Source organism: Chlamydotis macqueenii, chromosome 8, assembly GCF_036417535.1.
Source record: "Chlamydotis macqueenii isolate bChlMac1 chromosome 8, bChlMac1.mat, whole genome shotgun sequence".
NCBI lineage: Eukaryota > Metazoa > Chordata > Aves > Otidiformes > Otididae > Chlamydotis > Chlamydotis macqueenii.
The window spans coordinates 11,508,633-11,529,070 of NC_141563.1; the positions used below are offsets into that span (position 1 = coordinate 11,508,633).

Sequence of the window (20,438 nt, forward strand, 5' to 3'; positions counted from 1 at the left end):
ATGGCGGGAGAAACGCCTCGCCATATTTTTTTTCTGGGGCAACTACAACCTCCTCCGGCAGGTCGTTTCCAATCTCCTCTAGCAGAGCAACGCCTGCGGTCGCGCAGGAGCCCCGCCGCCGCTCACCTCGACCTCCAGCTCCAGGCGAGCTCCCGGAGGCGGTCAGGGGGCGGGAAGCAAACCTGCCCGGCGGCGGGGCCTGGCCCGCGGCCACCTCCCGGCCGCCCGCCCCCACCGGGCTCCACCGGCCCGGGCCCGCGTTCCCTCCGGGCCCGGCGGAGGCGGGAAGGCCCGCGGCCCCGCCCGCCGGCCTGCCTGCGTGTCGCCATGGCAACGCCGGCGGGTGCCCGAGGAGGGTGGGGCGGCGGGCGGAGCCGTCCCGCTCGCCTAGCGGAACGGGCGGGGCTCGCGGCGCGCGCCTGCCGGCGGCGCTCCGTCACTTCCGCCGCGGAGGCGTGGCGCGAGGGCGGAAGGTTCCAGAGGAGCCGCGGGAGCCCCTGCGCCGCACGCGACATGGCCGCAGCGCGTGAGGAGGTGAGAGAGCGCGGGAGGGGGGCGGGGGCTCGGGCTCTGACCGGAACCGCGGGCGAACCCCGCCTCGCCCCGCTCCGCTCCGCACCGCACCGCCCGCGGGCCCGGACCGCGCGGGGCGAGGGGCAGTGGCCGTGGCCTGGCCGCGGCTGGGAGGCGTGGGGCCGGGCAGGTTGCGTGCACGCCGCGGGGCGTGCGGGGAGGCTCCGGCCCCAGCGTGCGCTGAGCGCCGCCGGCGCCTCTCCCCGCGCTGGTGCAGTGCGCTTGTAGCGCGGCCCGGAGCCCGCCGAGGAGCCGTCGAAACTCGTATCGGTTTCCCGTGGTGTTTTGATTGAGGAGAGCTCAAGCCTTGAGATGACGTGCTGGCCAGGAAGCGAAAACGCGAGGGGCCAGGGAGGGAGGAACGGGTGGCTGCACGCTCAGCGGGGTGCGGAGGTTCAGGAAGCTACTGACAGGATAAACCCCAAACTGCTGCCGCTGAGAAATCTGAGTGGCGTAGCTGAAAGAGCTCAGCTGTGAACCTTGAGTGAAGAGAACTGTATCTAACATATACGTGTGATCTTTTATTTTTGAACCAGTTACAGAAAGACTTGGAGGAGGTTAAAGAATTGCTTACGAAGGCCACGAGGAAGCGACTTCGTGATGTCCTGATGACAGAGAAACATAAGTTAGAGCTAGAAATCAAGAATCAGCCTCCACCGAGGCCAAAAGATGTGGCAGAAGAAGAAAAGTCGTCACTGGGAGGGTACACAGTGAAAATAAACAATTATGGTAGGATTACTTTTTCTGAACGCTTGCTAGAGCTCTGGCATCTCTCTGAAGAGAAGGCAGGGTGGCGTTAGTGTGAGTTACAGTTGCCATTTAGCGTTATAGAGAAGCCTTAAGTGTTTATTTCACACTGGAGACCCCATTTTGAAAGCTACTACGTGCTTACTGTACAGTCCCAACCACTGCGTGTACTAATTCTGTTTGTGTGATAGTGCTGGTGCGATGCATTAATGATCCTCGCTGTACCAGCTAATATTTTTCTGTAGCTTAGTGCTTAGCAGGAACGAAAGAGTGAGCTTTGGCTTCTCTGTTCGCCATGTAGGTGAAAGGAGAGGGAATTGCTCAAGACGCTTGTCCTGTGGGGAGCAGGGGAAAAAGCGGGTCAAGGAAACCACAGCAAAAGCAGACAGCTGCCTCTGACTCCCCCTGCACAGACAGGGTTGCTGCCCTTTTACCTAAGCTGATAATTGTTTTTTTTTTCTCAGAATTTCCAGGAATTAGGGAACAGGGCTACATACGAGGACCTCTGTTTGCTCTCAGATTATTCCTGAATAATCTCTGTCCTTTCCTTATCCCTCTGAAGATTGTTTCAATAAGTCAGACATCCTAGTCATTGCCAGGGGACTTTGTGGGGCAAGTTGGAATGGAATGCATGAAGTTTATGGAGGAATGCTAAAACGTCACCTTTCTTTCTTTCTTTTTTTTTTTTTTTTTTTTCCCACTTGCAGGTTGGGATCAGTCTGATAAGTTTATTAAGATTTACATCTCTTTAAATGGAGTCCAGAAGCTTCCAGCTGAGAATGTGCAGGTGAATTTCACAGAGAGGTGAGTTTGTCTTGTTGCACCATGCCACAGGGAGGGCGTGGGTGAAGAACACTATTTGAAATGCAGGAATATGTTCTGTTGAGTTCTGTTCTGGATCAACCCTTACCCCCTGCCCTCTTTTTTTTCTCTTTTTTTTTTTTTTTAAACTTGAGCAATACTAGCTTTTAGTAGCACTTAGCACATACCCTTAAGTGTAGTTCTTAGAGGGTATCGGGGTGTTTTCATTTTACAAATGCTCGTTGCACCTCAACACACTTGATAGGATATGTAGCGTTAGCCCTGTTTTTTGTTTTGTGATAAAACTGATGTGTGCGTTAAGTGAATCGGCCTTTCTCTGGAGGAGATCAGTGAGGTAGAAAGAACACTAAAGATCTTGATTTGTTGTGAGGTCTCAACAGGTCCTTTTAAATCCCACTGAAGATTTGAAAGCCCTGGGAAGAAAGTAATTCAAGTCTGTTGACGTGCTTTCCAAAGAACTATGTCTGCTAAAGGCCTTTTGGACGTTTTTTTGGGTGGCAAGGCACAATAGTTTTACAATGACTGTAATATTTGCGTCCTTTTTCCTACACTTTCTGGTTCCAGGTCATTTGATCTGCTAGTGAAGAATCTGAATGGGAAGAACTACACAATGACCTTCAACAACCTCCTGAAGCCCATCTCTGTGGAAGGCAGCTCTAGAAAGGTCAGTGTACCTCATCTGTTAGAGATATTTGGGTCCCTCACAAAGTACAATGTTCCTTGCCTGATTCTAGTTCAAGAGACTCAATGCTAATCTTCGGTCCCTCCCTTCTGTCTGTAAAGTTGCTTCACTCTGAATGCGATTCTTATCAATCTGTAATTGTCATAACTGTGGAATTATTTTCTGGAATCCATGCGCTCCTGTTTCAAGAGATCATGTCTGGGTATTGTATGCTTTTTTTAATGTGTCTCCAACAGGATTTCAGAAGTAATTAAGCAGAAAATTCCACTAAGCATCCATTTGCATCCTTGTCCGTTTAAATACCTCTGAGAAATTCTTTGCAGTTTTAAGGTCTGAGAGACTTGTCAGCAGGCCGAAGTCTTGGGAAGCTTACATAGGCTTAATAGCCAAAGCAAAGTCTGAAACCTGCTCTGCCTTTGGAAGAGTGTGTTGCTCCAGAATCAAATGCTAGTAATGCTTTACTGCTGATGGTTGTGACTGATAATAGTGTCCATACTCTGCTACTCGTAGCACCTTTCTGGGCTTAGGGATGTCTCAAATAACCTTGTATGCGTTCTGTGCAGTCGTGTGCTGCACTTAGTGACATCAGAGGTAAAGAAATGATGGTTCAATTTGAAACTGCCCTAAAGCTAGGACAGTGTAAAATTAAAAGAACTGAAATAAATGAGGGTGATGCTCTGGTGATTTTTAGCATGGTGTAAAAAGCAAGCAGTGGTCACGTACTCACTAAGCTAAAGCTCCAGCAGACTTGTCTGCTGTGGCACAGAGGAGTTCTTTGCAAAATCTAGGTCAGGGTTGCAATTAAACAGGCTTTGCTTGTAACTTCCAAACATACTGCAAGATTAAGCAATGTCCTAAAACTGGTTTCTTATCCTTGGAGAAATAAACTGGGAGAGCCTCTACCTGAACTTGGTATTCTTGGAGAAGTTTAGTAAACATAGCCAGCCTTTACCCAAAGTTCTGGGTACCTCTAGCATCCTGAGAATCACTGACTGGTGTTTCTGCAGCACTGTACGTTCTGGATTGGTACTATAGTTCTGTACTGGTATTATGTTAATCACACTATTTAAATTGTCCACAATGAGGTGAATACTTTGTACCCCCAAGCTGAGTACACACAGCTGAGATACATGTTTCAGGAATTTGCGAGTATAGAATGAGGTTTATGTTAAGCTAAACTTATTCATTGCGGTTGCGACTGGCATCCCTTTATGAAGCATTCTAAATTCATGCCTCGCTGTTCTCCATACAGATAAAGACAGACACGGTGCTTGTGATGTGTAAGAAGAAGCATGAGGAAAAATGGGAGTGTCTCACTCAAGTGGAAAAAGAAAGCAAAGAGAAAGAGTAAGTGTCTCTTCAACTCTCCATCGTGTTTTCTGTTTCTGGTTCTCCAGATTGCTTTGGGACTGCCAGGAGAGCAGAGCTGTGCTGTACTGACTGTGCAGTCACACTGAGAATCACTGTTCTGGGGGACAAGCCCTTAAGGTGTTTGAAAATCATTAGGTTGGGATTTTTTTTATACCATAAGGACTGGCAGTGGAGGAAATACACTTTGAGTAGCTGTTTGCCACTCTTGTACTATTTTATTGCTAATGGTGAAGGCTGCATCATAGGGAATACAATAGATCAGGCCTGCAGGGAGACTGCTAAAGGTAATCAACCAATTAAAGATTCATTTATATTTTGATGGTGGCATTCATTGGAGAAACTGCTCTAGTGAGGCTGACTTTTCTTAGGTTAATTGTGTATGATACAGAAATACATATGCATTCCCTGCAGCTATGCTAGTCAAAATAATTATTGCCGCTTGTGTGTGAAGTGCCTGCACAAAAATCCCAGTGCCCTTTTGGCAAAACAATTACTTGTTTGCCTATATATACAAAGTCTTACACAAAAAGATATACGAGATATATATACAAAGACTTTGTGCGAAGTCTCAAACTAATTTGTATTACTTCAAGTGCTTGGGAGCAATCCTACAAGCAGCTTAGACACTGGGTATATAAGGGTGGTAAATTACAGCAGGAAGCACCTAGGGATAAGAGACATTTTTATATATATTTAAAATGTAGTATACAATACACACACATGTTCTTATCCAGAAAAGAATGCGTAAACCACACCATGAAGCATGGAAACACTCACTTTCGAGGAAGTTATGCATGCCAACAACTATTAATTTTGTGTGTGTTTATAAGATGATTTGCTAAAACTGATTAGTCCTAACTAACCATACCTGAATTTAGAGCAAAAGTACCTTCCCCTCTCAAATGATATCATGGGAGATTAAGAGAAGGTGACTTGACTACTAATGCAGGTTGCTGGAGGAACAGGGTCATTTTGTTAATCCTGTATTTTGTGCAGAGAAGTCCTGCGCGCTGCCCAGCCTGACACGATTAGTTGCACCTTACTGCAAGTGTTGAGGATTTTCAGTACGGCAAAGGAGTGGCTTCAGAAATCTCCCAGCTGGAGTGCTTGGTCTGTCAGGCTGGTGCTTAGCCCCATGCTTGGGGAACTTGCTCCCTCTGCCGATCTATTTTGATCTGCATGTTTTCTCAGGTAGCCTGCAGAAACCAGTAACTACCAAGAGGACTTTAGGAAACAGGATAGAGAGGCAGTTTTGCCAGAGAGGGCATTATGTATAGTCTGGTCATGTGGGGCAGGTCATACCCAGGTGCTTACCATGTGGGAGGCCCTGTTTGTCAGCTGGCTTCTTAAGTTGAGAAAATTGCTTTGAAATGCAAGCTGTTAAAAAACCCAGTCAGTTAACCTCTGGAGATAATCTTAAAAAATGGGAAGCAGAAAATCCCTTTTGGGTTGTGAATGTGGTCACTTCAAAGAGCTCTGTGGTCATTTTTCTATTTTTATTCACTTGTCACATGACAGCACATGACAGATGTTGGCACTTTCTGGGTCTGTCATATTCCACTCCCGCTTCCTAAAATTAATTTTGGGTGGTGCTTCCAGGGTCATGTTTACTGCAAAATGCTTCCCATCATCCTTAGTGGGACAGCTCTAGGTATACTACTCAACTTGCACATAGTTTAAGCATACTTTTCAAAATTCTTCCTGCTTGGAAGCTGACTGAAGCGTGACTGAAGACTGCCAGAGCCTAAAGCAAAGGATTTTTGCCAAAGCAAAATCCTCACCGATACCAGGATTTTTCAAACAAGTATTAGCGTTTTTGTTTGTTTTGTTTTGGTTTGTTTTTTTTTTTTCCCAGAATTGTTGGATATACCTCATCTTCTCATATGTATCCATCTTGCAGGAAGGCTGCCTACGACACCTCAGATCCTAGTGAAGGGCTTATGAACCTTTTAAAAAAGATGTATGCAGAAGGGGATGATGAAATGAAGCGCACCATCAACAAGGCCTGGGTTGAAAGCAGAGAAAAGCAATCCAAAGGGGACATACCAATGGATATTTGAAAGCACTCTAAGGGCTGCCTTAATACCGATCTTCCATGTGAGACATGCTGTGCTGCAAAGATCATGGTTTACACAACCTTCTTCCAAGTAAAGACAGTCATTTGCCATTTCAGGTTGGAGAAAATATTTAAATAAAATAGCTTATAAAGCATTTCCTTCAGTCAAGTGGTACACCATTTCCTGAAGAGTGGAGCATAGGTATATCCTTACCCCTCCTTGAAAAAGCATCTCAGATGAGTGGAAAGTTGTGAAACTGAGAACAGAATGTAAAAGAAAAGGAATCCTGAAGTAGCATGGGTCATGGTCTCTGTTGCAAGTGACAGCTGTACCTGTCTGGTTGCTAGGGCTAATGTCACGCTCACTACATGGGATGTGTTTTATTACACGTGGGAATGTTGAACTGTAAAGCACGTCACACAGGGAGAAATGCTGAAGAAAGCATATCTCAAGCATTTGCTAGTTGAGCAAACAACATGGTGTTAATCCTGTGGCACTAAAATGTAATGGTTACTTTCAGAAACTAATTACTGGCTGTTTAACCAGTTTAATTTTGCAAATGAAAACAGCTCTTTAGTGCCTGTGCTAACTGTGACCTCCTTGGGGTGTCTTTGAGGTGGCATTGCAGGACGGCAGTGAGCTGCTGATGCTGGGCAGTGAGTTCACCCTGGGTCTAACACTATAAGAGAGACAAGCTCCACTTTCTCCTATCAACTTTCAAGGGTTTTAAGGTAACTGAGTAAGAAGTATATTGACAAAGCTTATACTCCAAAATTTGACTCAGCTGGGTGCAATGGGTTGCTGTCAGTTTGCTGCCTGTGTGTCTCCCATCTGGTGGCAGCACAGTTTTTTACTTGTTCTGCTCACTGCAGCCTACTGCTAGGGAGGGGGACAGAGCAGCCATTCCTCCTCTATTGCTCTGCTTTGAAGAAGAGTACCAGGCAAACATGAGCTTGGCAGCAGGCTTGTTGTTGTTTCCTTCCTGTGTCTCTCCCAAGGACAGATATGTTTGTTACCCGATGAATTAAGGAAGCTATGACTCTCCTATTATGATCTGGACTAGGACTTACTTGCTACCTTGTTCTTAAAACACTGGACTGAGCACTGCACTACAAGCAGGAGATAAATACTAGCATGTTGTAGTTTCCAATGGGTCCTTTATCCACTTTGTCTGCTTGTTAATATGCAAATATTAAGTCTGCAAAGCATCTAAACTTGACTCATGTTTTAGTTACAGTTTGTGCTCATGCCTGTTCATGGCAGAATACTTTGCCCTGTTGTGCAATTTCATTTATGCTTTTACCCAAATTACCATGGTGAACTTAACATATGGTGGCAAAAAAACCTGCATAAACGAGCCTTGTGCTGTATGTCTTTATTTCTGACAAACTTCTGATTTCCCTGCCCCGCAAAAATAAAACTGCCTCTCATACAGACCAGCTCCATGCAGTTACGCTGCTTCTTGTCAGTCAGCTGATACCAATCACAGTCCAGTAAGCCAGTGTACGGAACTGGCATGGCTTCTCATCCTTTCCTTAGTTATTTGATATTCATGGTGGACTCCTGGACAGGACAGTCTTCCTTTAATTACTCAAACACACAAACTGAGCCTGTTTTGTGTTTTCTGCCTGAATATGTATATCCATGTGGTGATCTACCACATAGCCCTCTGTATCCCAGACATCTGACCATGGTCAGCAAAATGGCGGAAAACAATTCTGCTGAGCCTCCATCGCCGCTTCACCCCCCGAGGGCGGGATGTCAGGACACACCTATTTCGGATCCTCACAGGGCAGCTGTCCCGGGGCAAGTCAGCAATCTCTTTATCAGCCACTTCCTAAAACAGAAGACCATGGCATAGAGTTTATCTGTGTTCCCAGGATTTAGAGGGGGCTTACTGCCAGACTTCAAGATCTAGGTACCACCACAAGCTCCTCTACTACCTCATGAGTACGCGTCACTATCTGATGGGCATCCAAATGTAAAAATCCGAATGTAAAATGATCTGCATGGAAACCCCAAATTTAACATTACACAGACTGAACAGCCTCATGCCAGTAATTATAGTCAAAATCTGTGCATCTTTGTCCATGTTGCAGGGTGGGCTAGTCCTTTGAGAGACCCAAAATTTAACCTTACTACAGACTGAACAACCTCAAACCAGTAATTATAGTCAGTCAAAATCCATTTGGCTTTCTCCTTGTTGCAGGGTGGGCTAGTCATATAAGACAAGCTGAACTTACATTTATGTTCCTTATTAACTGTCTCCCCAAGTAATACGCCTTGATGTCAGTAAAAGGAATCTCATATAATATACTTCAGAAGGGGCTACAGGCAGAGGAAGACAGGTCAAAGTGTCTGTGTTCTCATTAGAAGGCTTAAGAAAGGTCTTTCTACGTACAACAAGAGAGCTCAACAGTTTTGAAGAAGCACCAGGTAGCAGCAAATGGAATTTCAGAAGAACAAGTGAGCTCAGCAGGGAAATGCAGCCTAAAGGAAGCTGCTTGAGGCTAGGTTAAGCATTGATAACTGCAGCATTTTTACGTGCTATTTTCTGAAGGACGGAAGGGCCCAAAGAATCTTGTGTTCAGTCATGGTAGGAAGTCACAGTTGGAGACAAAAGGAAAGTCTGAGGCTGCACTACAAAAACTGCTGTTATGGTGCAAGAGTGCTGAAAAGCAATAGTATAAGGCTGTCTTCTAAAGGGATATTCGCCTTCAAAGGAGGATGGTATCAAGACAGCAGCAATTTGACTTTCAACTTCAGTAACGGCAAGGTCAGTAGGACGACTTGTCTTCAGAACGTATTTCAGTTATCGGTTTTGTCCAGTCATGCATCTTATTTGTGTATATAGCTGTATTTATACATTCTACCTAGTACAACTAAATACTAGCAATATTTGATCTATTTAATTCTTAGGATTTTATTCAGAAAGGAGTCTGCTCTCAGAGAAAACTCCTAACTTACTTTTTAAGACTTCAAATTTGGAGCCCAAATAACATTCTGTAGGGGAGGAAAAAGTTACTTTCCTGGAAGTCTTTTTCTAACTGCTGTTGTGACTTTGTGACTTCAAAAGGTGACAAAAGCAAAGCCAGCTGCAATCCCTTTTTTTTGTTTGTTTGGTTTTTATTTCCCCCTGTAAGGATATCCAACACAGACTAGATTTGCCAAGAGAATGGTAAAGCCAATACATAAAAGCAGATTCATACACTTTTTCTCCCAGAATGTTTAAGGGTGAAAGGATCCCCTCACAACTAGGCATGGCCAGATCAAATATGTACAGGACTACTCTAAGAATTGGCAAATGTTTTTTATGTTAAGTGATGAAGGCCGAGAGCAGGGCTGTGAATATGTGAATTTTTAAGAACAGATGTAAGAACCAGATCTGATTCAGCTTTTACATGCTTGTAGCTCAGGCAAGGAGTAAGATTAATTATTTCCAATGGAACAAATGGATGGGTTTGTCTGGATCAGTCTTCTAGGTTTTTAAATAAGAGCAAAAAAATTACACTTTATTTAGGAAACTATAAAAGTAACCATATAATATCCCGTATTATAGGAATATAAGGAAAATAGCTTTCTGAATGTATGTTAGTGACAACTGTGAGAGGAAAAAATGAGACTTCATCATATGTAGTGTTACAGATACTGCTTGCATGAGAAGCACTGGTTTAAAAAAACAAAACACCAAACAACCTCTAGTCAGGCAAATACACTGTTGTTGTAAACAGCGCCAAAAGGCAGAAGCTCTGAAGACGCCTGGGCATCACTGGTAACTATGCAATATGATGCAATTCTGTGGTTGTGAGTTGGGGAAACGCAAGCATTCGTGACCTGGCACGGCTGCTCAGCTCTGTAAAGCAGCCACTGCAGCCCAGAGCAGGTCACAGCAGCAGGAGCCAGATGCGGGATCGTGCCCCGGCTGGGGTGCAGCTATGGGGTGGCTGCCTAGTACCTGCAACTCCTTGGGAAGGATGGTGTTCTTCCGGATGGCGTTGATCCGCAGCCTCTCGTCTGCGTACTCATATGCCAGTTTCCGTCTCTTGACATCCCGCAGCATCCTCCAGTCCACATAGTAGCTCCGCACTTGCCTTGGGCATGGTGAGGGGAGAACCTAATGACAAAAATTAAGTTTACGATACCTACCCGTTGCATGTACTGTTTGCCCAACTCAACTATGAATTACTGCCATAACTGTGTCTTTGTCAGACTTTTTCAAATTACGCTACTCACACTGCAGCTCCTTACCAAGAAATGCAGCGTGTCATCTAGTTTAGTTCACGGAAGCCAGCAAGCAATTTACGATACAGGGGACACAAATAACAGTTACATCCACCCACCCCCCAGCCCCGCGTTGTGCCCGCCGTCGGCGAACCCCGGGGCTCAAGCGAGGTTTGGGCTGACGCGGGGTGGGGGCCGGGGCCAGGCCCGCAGCCGGCCACCGCCACTCCCGCAAGCCCCGCAGCCCCCTCTCCAAGCCCTGCGCGCTCCCCGGCGCCTCGGCGGGGCGGGATACAGCTCCGAAGGGGAACAGGGGACAGAGGAGGGAGGGAGCCGGGCTGACCTGCCGAGCGGCCCGCAGCGCCCAGGCCAGCGCGGAAGCCGCCATCTTCTCGCTGCGGAGCGGCGGGCCCGCGCATGCGCCTCGGCCTGGCGGGAAGGGGCCGGGGCTGCGGGCGGTGCGGCGTCCGAGAGTTTTTGCGGTGTGCGGGTGCGTGGCCGCCGCGCCGGGCAGTTCTCGGGTCTCCGCCTCCGTCCTTCTGCAGTGAAACTCTGTTTGTAGTGGGTGGAAAAAAAAAAAAGGAGAGCCCAAACCGCTTTAGAGGGCTGTGGTGTATGTCCCGGTGGTGATGTCAGCCTCGCCGGCGCCTCCGTCATTAGAGGGAGCTGGCATCTGGCACAGAAACCTCAGCATCCGACTTCGTGTGGACCAAAAGGATCCCTGGTCGGAGCGGAAAGTCTGTAAAAGTGGCAGGGGAAAGAGTCCTGCCAGGAAAAGGCGATGCAGAGACGGCACGCTGCACTGGGGATCCCTGCCCAGAAAGGCCTGTTGGCCATGTATGCCTGTCCTTGCTGCATGTCAGGTTATCTGCCAGCTGCTTTCCCAAATGTGCTTTTAGTTTTGGTTCTGAAGAGTTTCTTTGGCTGCTCGCTTATCACCTAGCACTATCCCTAAATTTCTATCAGCGTTTTGCATTTTTTTCAACTCATTAATTTTGGGTAAGTTACAGCATTTTACAGGCTTTTCACCATCCTGAAAAGTGAAAAATAGATAAGAAATTTTACTTCTGTTGTTCTTAGGTGCCCTATTGTTTTGTGAGAGAAACTCCTGTTCTACTGACTTGGAGTTCACTTAGTGTCTAAAATAAGGCACTGCCCTGATCTCAGGGAAAACATCCATTAAGGTTTTAATGTTGAATTAATAATTTTTATTAAATTTTCCATTTGTATCAGCTTGTTAGCTACATCCCAGAAGTCATGCAAAAAGCTGGATGGTCTCTCAGTTTGTCATACTGCTTGTTGCCTGTGTGCCAGGGTTTTTACTTAGATGCCTGCTGCGTTACAGCGGTCCTGAAGAACCTTGGGTGTAATCTGGAAGAAGTGGACAGATTGACAGGCTAAGGCAGTCAAATTTTCACTGCAGTCAGCAGCAACAGCTTCCATGTAACTTAGCCACCTCGGCTGATGGTGCAGGTGATGGTGATCAGTAGAAAAAGGCCATTTTTGCTGTTGATGAAGTGGTTAATTCTCCACAGCCTGCTCAGTTTCTGGCTGCCTTGCCAACCCAGGTGTTAACTACCCTGAAGATTTTTGTCCTGTGGATGTGCTGAGCTGAAACCAATACCTGTTACACAGAGCATTAAACTGGCATAGAGGGATAGCTATTTTGGCTTCTTCTTGCTTTAGATGGGTCTCGTGAGCCATGGAGAGGTAAGATGCTTGTCACTGGCCTTGTTTCCCCATCTGTCTGTGTTCCTGTCATGCTCAGAGAAGCTGAAAGGCTGCTCTCAAACTTGTGCAAGGTTCTGTCTATGGAGGGAAACTGCAGCAGCAGAAAGGGTTCAGCCTGCAAAGCCTGTGGGCTGCAACCCTTCTGTGAGCATCCAGTCTCAAAACTCAGGCTGTTTGCCACTGGGCTTCCCAGTAATGTGATGTGTTGATGAATGACTGGCTTGGAAGTAGGTTTCAAGTGTTTGCAGGGCGAGAATATAAAGCTTTGCTTGCTAATATTATTATCTATACTTGCTATGTTTGCAACTTTCCAGCAGGTAAAAGCAATCTGTAGAATATCAGCAGAACAAATAAAGTAGGGAGCCAGATGTGATCAAAGGGGATTTGGATGTTAAAGAATGCATTCATTTCTTCAATATTTCGTTCCCTTTTCCCTTGATCTCTTTGAGTTTGTTAGGTGGTCCAGACAAATGAGGAAGTGGTTCAGATAAGTGAGGAACCACTGAGTGTAGGAAGGAGAACTATTTCTTCAGCCAGGGTTGAAGCCCTCCTTTGCTCAATGGCATCACCTGTGTAATCAGCACTTTCCCAGCTGTGGAGGTGGGACCATGCATGTTTTCTTGCAGCGCTATTTTTCCCTTTTTGTAACAGGGTTGCCCAGTAGGGAGTGTTTGGTGCTTATAGGTTTAAAAAATACTGAGAGTGAAAACCCAGAGCCCTGGTGTGAGTTAGCAGTGTTCAATGCAGTAAAGGTGCTGTATTTAACTTCACTCCCCTGTTGCAGTGACTGAGACTGGCAAGGGCTAATGATGCATGTTGATAGCTGTTAGGCTGCTGCCATCTTCAGCTTCCTCACCACAGCCTCTGATTGCAGTAAAGCAAAACTGGTCAGAATCTGAGATAGTTTGTTAGCTAAAAACTGAGCTCAGTAATGCATGTGGTTAGAATAATTGTGTCGGTACCTTAACAATGCCTACAACACATAGTTTGCTTTAAGTTCTTGAGGGTTTTTTTTAAGTATTGTGCTGGATAAGTGCAGTATTGTGTTTAACTACTGTGAGTTTTAAAAGGCATTTTATCTTTGTTTTCTGTGTTACTCCACCTGAATTTCACATCATTAATACTTCAAACGTGCTTTTCAATATGTGGGTCTTGGTGATGACTCTGGGATGTGTGCTACCAGATTTACAGAGCTGGAAAGGCTTTCTGGCTTTTGACTGAAGCAGAGCATAACATGAATAGGAAATTGTGCTGGTGTGCAAGATTGATACTGAGTGGAGGAATTGCTCCCAAACCCAGCATGCTCCTTAGGTGGTTTGTGGGAGGGAAACACCCCGAGGCTTCTATTGGTTCCTTTCATCTGGTCCAGGGGGACTTAAATTCAGTGGGGACTGGTACTGGTTTGCAGCTGGAGTGGGAAGAGGAGAGAATTTGGTGACCTCTCAGCTTGCTCAAATTACCTTTGCAAGTGGTGGCTGTATCAGAGGGCTCTGAACCAGAAAGTTGGAAGTACTTGAAAGGTAAGAGAAAAGTATTTATATTTTCCTTGAAATTCCTGCTGTTTGTTCAAAATGAAAAACCCAGCCAATCTTTCTCTTACTTCCTATAGCAGATGCCCTCCAAGGCTTTGAAAGCCTTACACATACATCAGTAATCCTGTATTATGAGCATGTGTTAGTATTGCAAAATGCATAGTAGTATTTAATGTCACTCTAGTTTGAAGGGCTTAAGCTTTCCCAGGTTGTCTCCTCCAACCATGTGAAACCACATATCTGCTAAAGTAAATGGGAGTTTTGTTGTTGGCTTTAATGAAGCCAGGGTTTAACCTAAAAGGTGATTTTTTTAGAATGTTTGTTCCTGTCAATTTCCATTGTAGGCTCTGATTTTTGAGTTTTAAAACACTGGTTTTAAAAGCCCTTCCTTTTGTCATGAGATTGTGCTGCAGTTTGATCACACTTACATGTTATAATTGCAACAAAGACTCTCAGTAATTGTTCAATATTTTCTCACCCAAAAGCTTTTTCTATGCCTTCTCTAGTGCAGCTTCTCACAGACTTGGTGGTGGAAGCCAGTAGAAGTTCTTTACCACATAAAATGAAATATATCACTATTTCTGAAATAAAATTACTTTCTTAATTATGTTAGTTACAATTCAAATGACGTTCAATGGGTGAACAAAATTGATAAAATAACAGGAGTTACAAAATTTTTGAACTATACAGGCAACAGAAGAAAGATTTGCTTCAGGAAACACTGGCTGACTTAAACTGGAAACTAATGATTTAACAGAAAGGAGCTAGGTCATTTGTTAGAAAATGTATATATATACTAACCAGCAAATGTGCAAATGTGATTAAGGCTCTCTGGACTTTCTCATGAGTATGTAGGATTTCAAAAGCACTCTCTCATCCGTGTATGAACAGTTAATACACCTTATCAGACATTGCAGAAGAATAAGCATAAAAGAAAAGGTAAACAGAAGGATGAATTTAGAAGCACAGTATCTACCTGGCTGATTATAAATCTGTTTTTCTGTTCATTAGTTCAAGTCATCCCAAACTTCTGTAGTGTTAGGTAGGTTCATTCTGACTGGAAGTAAAAAAGGTAGATACTTGCAGAAGAAACAGTCTTCCTAAATTAATGGTTAAAGATTGCATAATATTGAAAACAGAATGCTGGCTAGCTTATTACAGTGGTTGCATTTAATGATTCCTTTGGAAGCCCCTAGATGTATTTTATATGCCACCAGTGCCAGAGAAAAGAAAATCTGATGGAGAGCTTTCTAAAGCAGATGAGGTTTGGAACAGCAGAATAGCTTCACTATGGAAAATAACGACAAATAATCCCATTGGTTAAGCTAAATTACACTTACAGAAAGTCTGTAAAGTTAGTAGCTTGTCTCAGCTGAATGCTTCACTGAGGAAAATATGTAAAGCAGAAGGAAAATGGTCTAGGATTCTTAGCAACTTAGTAGTAGTATTGTTACTACTTAGTAGCAGTGTTGGCAAGACACTGCTGCTCTTCTCAAGAGTTAATCAAGTAAGTGATGGTTGTTTAGGTATCAACAGCAATTCTGTGGACTTGCTAAGGACTTCCTGACATTTATTCTAATATTAGTTATTCCCTTTGTGTTCCTCAAGAAACGTTCCCTGCCAGTTTTTGAATTTGGCACTACCAACTCTCATGTGTCTAGTACTGTGGTACAACTTGTTGGCTTCTGTTCTAGCCCTAGTGTGTAAAATGCTGTGCTCGAAGAATTTCACGATGGACTTTTCCTTTGGTACTTAGAAAGCTGAAGTCTCAGTCTGTGGCTCCTTTCATGGCATCTAGGTTTTTTTCTGTCTATTTTTCTTTAACTTTGATGTGTGTTGCTTCTAGTGTTGTGTTGTACAACCCTTGCTGCTTGGATATGTGCATATTCTACGCTGCCCCATTTCTTAAGCTTCAATCTTATAATTCTCTCTCTCTTCCTTTTCTGCAACCCTAGACCTGCATTTTCCTTTTCCTGTGACTACAAGTCCTCCTTTTTCTTCTCAATCCCATCTCCACATTGCCTGGGTGGCACCTTGCTAAGTATCTATACACCCATGTCTTTATCAGCTCTTGCTTTGATAGAAGCAGCTTCCAGTCATGCATCTCCTGTGGCTGAGTGGGTGCCAGCAGAAGATAATGCTGCGAAGGCCTGTACCCTAAATCTTCAATCTTTTCCATCCTGCTGGCCTGTAGAAAGGAAAAAGACTTACAGAGTTAGATCATTGAAGCCTTTCATGTAGATACTGTCAGTTCTCTCCAGCTTTCATCATCCCATGCTTTCCTCTGCGAAGGCTGAAAACACGTGAGCAGGGCTTCTTCCATCCCTTTCCTTAGGAGAATATTCTGTGCCTAGTAGATCTGACTGTTAGGCATTCTTTCCTAAATTAGTCATTTCCCTAATCTGCAATTATCGCCAGCTATATGTTATGACGTGATACTCTCCATGAAGAATCAGTTAAACACACTCTTTTTAACAGCAGGGGAAAATCTCTTTATTACATGATGAGGAAGCCAAAAAAGCTGTCCTCCTCTTTCATTACACTTGACAGAAATGCTTATGTTCAGGAGTTTTTCCTCCTGAATGATCTCCAGGCCCAGGAAAATAATCTGAGATCAATTTGTGGTTCTAATGAAGCCCTAATTAGCAATGACATCATGTTACAGCCCAGAATGCTATTCAGGACTTGGTGCTGAGCGAAGGGATTTTGTGCATGTCTGTCTGTCTGGGGTGGTGGAGTGGTTTGGGGTACTCATCTCCAGGGGTTTGGAAATAAACTCCACAAACCAAAGCTTTTGGAGTTTCCTGCAGTGGACTACAATGAGAATCTGTAGAATTTAGACATTACATTTGTTCAGAGCTTTGAAGCAATCTCTTGTGACTTGATTTGTTTCAGAAGAATGCACAGCAGAAAAAGAAAGGTATAGTTTGTTTCTGTGGCCCTTTTGTTTAGTCTGGAGAGGAGGGGGCTGAGGGGAGACCTCATCGCTCTCTACAGCTATCTGAAAGGAGGTTGTAGTGAGGTGCGTGTTGGTCTCTTCTCCCAAGTAACTAGTGATAGGATGAGAGGAACTGGCTGCAAGTTGTGTCAGGGGAGGTTTAGATTGGATATTAGGAAAAATTTCTTTACAGAAAGAGTGGTCAAGCACTAGAACAGGTTGCCCAGGGAAGTGGTGGAGTCACCATCCCTGGAGGTGTTAAAAAAAAAAAAGTGTGTAGACGTGGCTCTTTGGAACATGGTTTAGTAGGCATGGTGGTGTTGGGTTGATGGTTGGACTTGGTGATCTTAGAGGTCTTTTCTAACCTTAATGGTTCTATGATTCTATGAGGGAGAGGAGTCTTGGGAAACAGAAGAGCAGCTGGATTGGGGTGGAAACACTGCATTTTTGGTTGGAGACCAGTATCTGCAAAACCTCAGGAGTCAGAGATAGGGAAGAAGCCCTGCCTCTGCAGAGCAACATACTTTCCCCTCCTCCATTTCTCTGACTGTAAGTCAAATGTAGATAAGTGCTGAATGGAGGGGAAAAAAACCCAACCAAATAAATTGCTACTTTGCAATAAGCAATAGAGATAATTCCCTTATTTTATTTTATTCATGTAAGAGAAATGATTGTAGACTGAATCTTGAAATCCATATCCTATTTTGGTTGATGTCAGTGATGATTTTGCTTAAAGAGAGATGCATTGGAGTGCACTATAGGTATAATATGTATTTCCAGTGGTGGTGGTTTTTTAGTGGTGTGGTTTTGGTTGTGGTTTTTTTTTTTTGGTTTTTTTTTTTTGTTTTTTTAGGCACCAAAACCTCATGTTTCTGAGCATGAAGGACATCTTCCTGTAGCTGTGCTGCCAGTGGTAGGGCATGAATCTAGCGGCAGGGATGTTTCCAAAGTTTTGGCAGACATTTAGGAGATATAAGGATGTTTCACACAAACAGTTTATTTTCATAATAACTCAGCATTGTATGACTTTCAGAAATGCCATTATAATGGAAGTAGCAGAGAAGCTGGAAATTTAGTATGATTATTTAGGAGTGGAGGCCTCTTACTTTGAAGAGTATTAATGGGGCAGCACTATTATCTGGGTTCAGATGTGCTGTTACAGTGGGATATGTATTGGCCAAATGCTTCCTAGTTATCACATAACCTAATTTAGCGCTTAAATAATGTTTTTTCTTCTGCTTGTGCAATGAATAACATGACGGCTTAGTAAGTCACATATGGTGGCATTTTGTGTTCGCATCCTGTGAGATGAAATTTTAAGCATTTAACCGAGTATAGATCACCTTCTGTACAGATTGACATCTACAGTTAATGCCAAAATTCCGTTCGTAATGTTGAATAAGCCAACCGATAAATTTAGATTTCTAATTTTACATTTTATGCTTTCAGCCATGTTTGTTCAGTTTCTTCCTTCCTGATATTCTTGTCTGAGGTGTTCATTTCTTAAGTCCAAAATTCTTGCTTGGTTGACAGCAGAAAACTTTTACAGCAAACAGGTTGTGTTGTTTTTCTTTGTTTTGTTTTGTTTAGGTTTTTTTTTGTGTTAAAGACTTTACCTGAAGACTAAGCTAAATGTTTGGACTTCAGTTTTGATCTCTAAATATCAGTGCATTTAAACAATAGTATTTTATTTCTTTCTTTTAAAGGCTTAGGACTGAGACTTAATCAACCTGAAAACAAGCTCTTCCTACTTATGTATGCAGAGTAGGAAGGAAGGAATATTTTTGAAATGAAAGTACAGGAAAACAAATGGTTTTACAACACATCCTCTCACTCCATGTGTTAAGAGATTTGCTCTAGTAGCTTCTAAATGAACCTTGCCAATGCTGAGATGATAGATCAGATAATTGAGTCAAAGCAAAATAAACTTGAAATCCCTCAATCTCTTGGTGTTCAGGCACATAAAATGCCAACACATTAGTTTCAAATGGAGGAAATGCTTTAATTCTCCCCAGTCCAGATAACAGTGCAGGCTATGTGCTGTATTAGAAGAGGAGGATAGGTTTAATTTTATGTATCATTTGAGTCCCTTGGCTAAACCCTGATAATTTAAATTAAAGGGCTCTTTTGAAGCGGTGGAATAAATCAGAAATCATCAACACAAGACCTTGAAGCTGAAGACAGCTAGTTCAGCTTTCTGTGGGGACAGCTGTACCCAGAGTGAGGGTTTTGTGAGATGTAATCAATGACACCTGAAGCCAGGTGAGGATCTCAGTCCTGCCTCTACAGAGCAGATGTCCTCAGCTTCACAGAAACCCCTCCTCTCTCTCCTGTGGGCAGACATGGGGGCTCTAAGGCTGGGGCTGATGCTTGGTCAGGTTCTGTGGTCCACTTCTCTTAGCTGATCTCCCTCCTTGAGAAAGCGTTCTATACTCATAGTCCCTGTAGCAACTGCTACTTGGCATCCTCTTCAACACCTTCCTGAAAACACTTCCACTCATGCCTGAAGTGCAGCTGTCCTGGGAAAGATATCTCATGGCATGATGTGTGTAAAGTGAGCAAAACTATCTCCCAAACTAATTGTACTGAATGATGAATGTCAACTCTGAATTTTTCATGCACACAGCATCAGTTACCAAGCTTCTAGTTAAAAACCATGTAAGCTGCTGGGCAAAAAGATGATCGATAATCCAGATCACATCTGGGAGACTGATACCATGTCTCAGGGAATGTAACTGCAGGGGAATGAGAAGTGCTATGGCATAACTAATAATTGTGATGGAACATAATACTAAGTCTTATTTGAGAGTTGCGAACTTAAAGCCTGTAGTCGAGGGGTCTAGTTTGTATCTAACTCATCCAGTGTGACTCTTTTCCAGGGAGTGAGCAACTTAATACTGAATCAGGGCAAAACAGAATTTGTCTTTTAGAATATAATGAAAATCAGCTTTATGATTGCACTTCTTACATTTTTTTCCTCTTCTTGAAAGCAGCTGTGCTGTTCAAGGGGTCAGTGCTGCCTCTGAAAGCCTACCAGATGAATTTCCAGAGCTGGCTTGCCTTCCCAATGGGAGTATTGCTGTGCTGTGCTCTTCAAACATCTGCCATTCAACAACCTGCACCTCGCAACTGCACCAGCGATGGTCAAAGAATATCCTTCAGCCACTCCTACAAGATTGACCTTCCCGCATCCTCCCAGATTAAGGTGGAAGCAGATCCATTACACCGTGAAGACAACAGTGAGGTGCAGCTTGATCCTGGAGAGGCCGAGGAAAACGAAGAGCAGAATATCATCTTTAGGCACAACATCCATGTGCACACACCTAAAGGGGACTGTGAAGCTTTGACCCAAATTAAGGGTCTGATTGAAAGGATGGAGAAGCTTGAGAAAGAAGTGGTAAAGCTGAGAGAAGTTTGCAGCCCTCAGAAATGCTGTGGAAGAAGTCAAGGTAATTAGCAATTGCAGTTACCTGTTCTTACATCCCTATTTGCTGCAGAGGTTTGGGGACTGGAATCCATTTGCCAAGGTTATGGGGGTTCTCTGTGAGTGAAATGCTCGAGTCCTGTGGATGAGATGGTGCTCTGGTTTCTGTGATGTGAAAGGAAATCTGGAGGTTCCAAAATGTGGTAATACATACCATTTCTGGAACCAGGATAGGGGAAATCTCCCCAGGCACCTCCCAGAAGTGGAAGGAAACAGTTCCTGAGTTTCACATAAGTGGAAGGATTCAATGGAGGAATTTCTGGAGGAGGAGAGGGTGGGA

At 44.1% G+C, this 20,438-nt stretch overlaps 3 protein-coding genes across 4 annotated transcripts in view; 2 read left to right on the forward strand and 1 right to left on the reverse strand.

Moving 5' to 3' along the window:
- Positions 1 to 395: 395 nt before the first annotated feature.
- On the forward strand, positions 396 to 6,415 carry CACYBP (calcyclin binding protein). Its single transcript, XM_086752967.1, has 6 exons — positions 396 to 534; positions 1,110 to 1,302; positions 2,028 to 2,124; positions 2,707 to 2,806; positions 4,077 to 4,171; positions 6,096 to 6,415. The coding sequence occupies exons 1-6, from the start codon at positions 514 to 516 to the stop codon at positions 6,253 to 6,255; spliced, it is 666 nt and encodes a 221-aa protein (XP_086609093.1). The 5' UTR covers positions 396 to 513; the 3' UTR covers positions 6,256 to 6,415.
- A 1,197-nt stretch (positions 6,416 to 7,612) lies between these two features.
- On the reverse strand, positions 7,613 to 10,962 carry MRPS14 (mitochondrial ribosomal protein S14). The gene is made up of 3 exons (XM_086752968.1): positions 10,817 to 10,962; positions 10,208 to 10,366; positions 7,613 to 8,089 (listed from the first exon to the last, which is right to left on the reverse strand). The coding sequence occupies exons 1-3, from the start codon at positions 10,859 to 10,861 to the stop codon at positions 7,907 to 7,909; spliced, it is 387 nt and encodes a 128-aa protein (XP_086609094.1). The 5' UTR covers positions 10,862 to 10,962; the 3' UTR covers positions 7,613 to 7,906.
- The window catches only part of TNN (tenascin N), a 35,095-nt gene continuing 22,759 nt past the window's right edge, over positions 8,103 to 20,438 (forward strand). Inside the window, exons 1-2 of one of the 2 annotated variants that reach the window (XM_086752965.1) lie at positions 8,103 to 9,028; positions 19,665 to 20,123. In XM_086752965.1, coding sequence (XP_086609091.1) covers positions 19,712 to 20,123 — 412 coding nt within the window. In that variant the 5' untranslated portion in view covers positions 8,103 to 9,028; positions 19,665 to 19,711. Of the gene's footprint in view, positions 9,029 to 13,388; positions 13,725 to 19,664; positions 20,124 to 20,438 lie in introns of those variants that run through there. The other variant, XM_086752966.1, reaches the window with a different exon arrangement.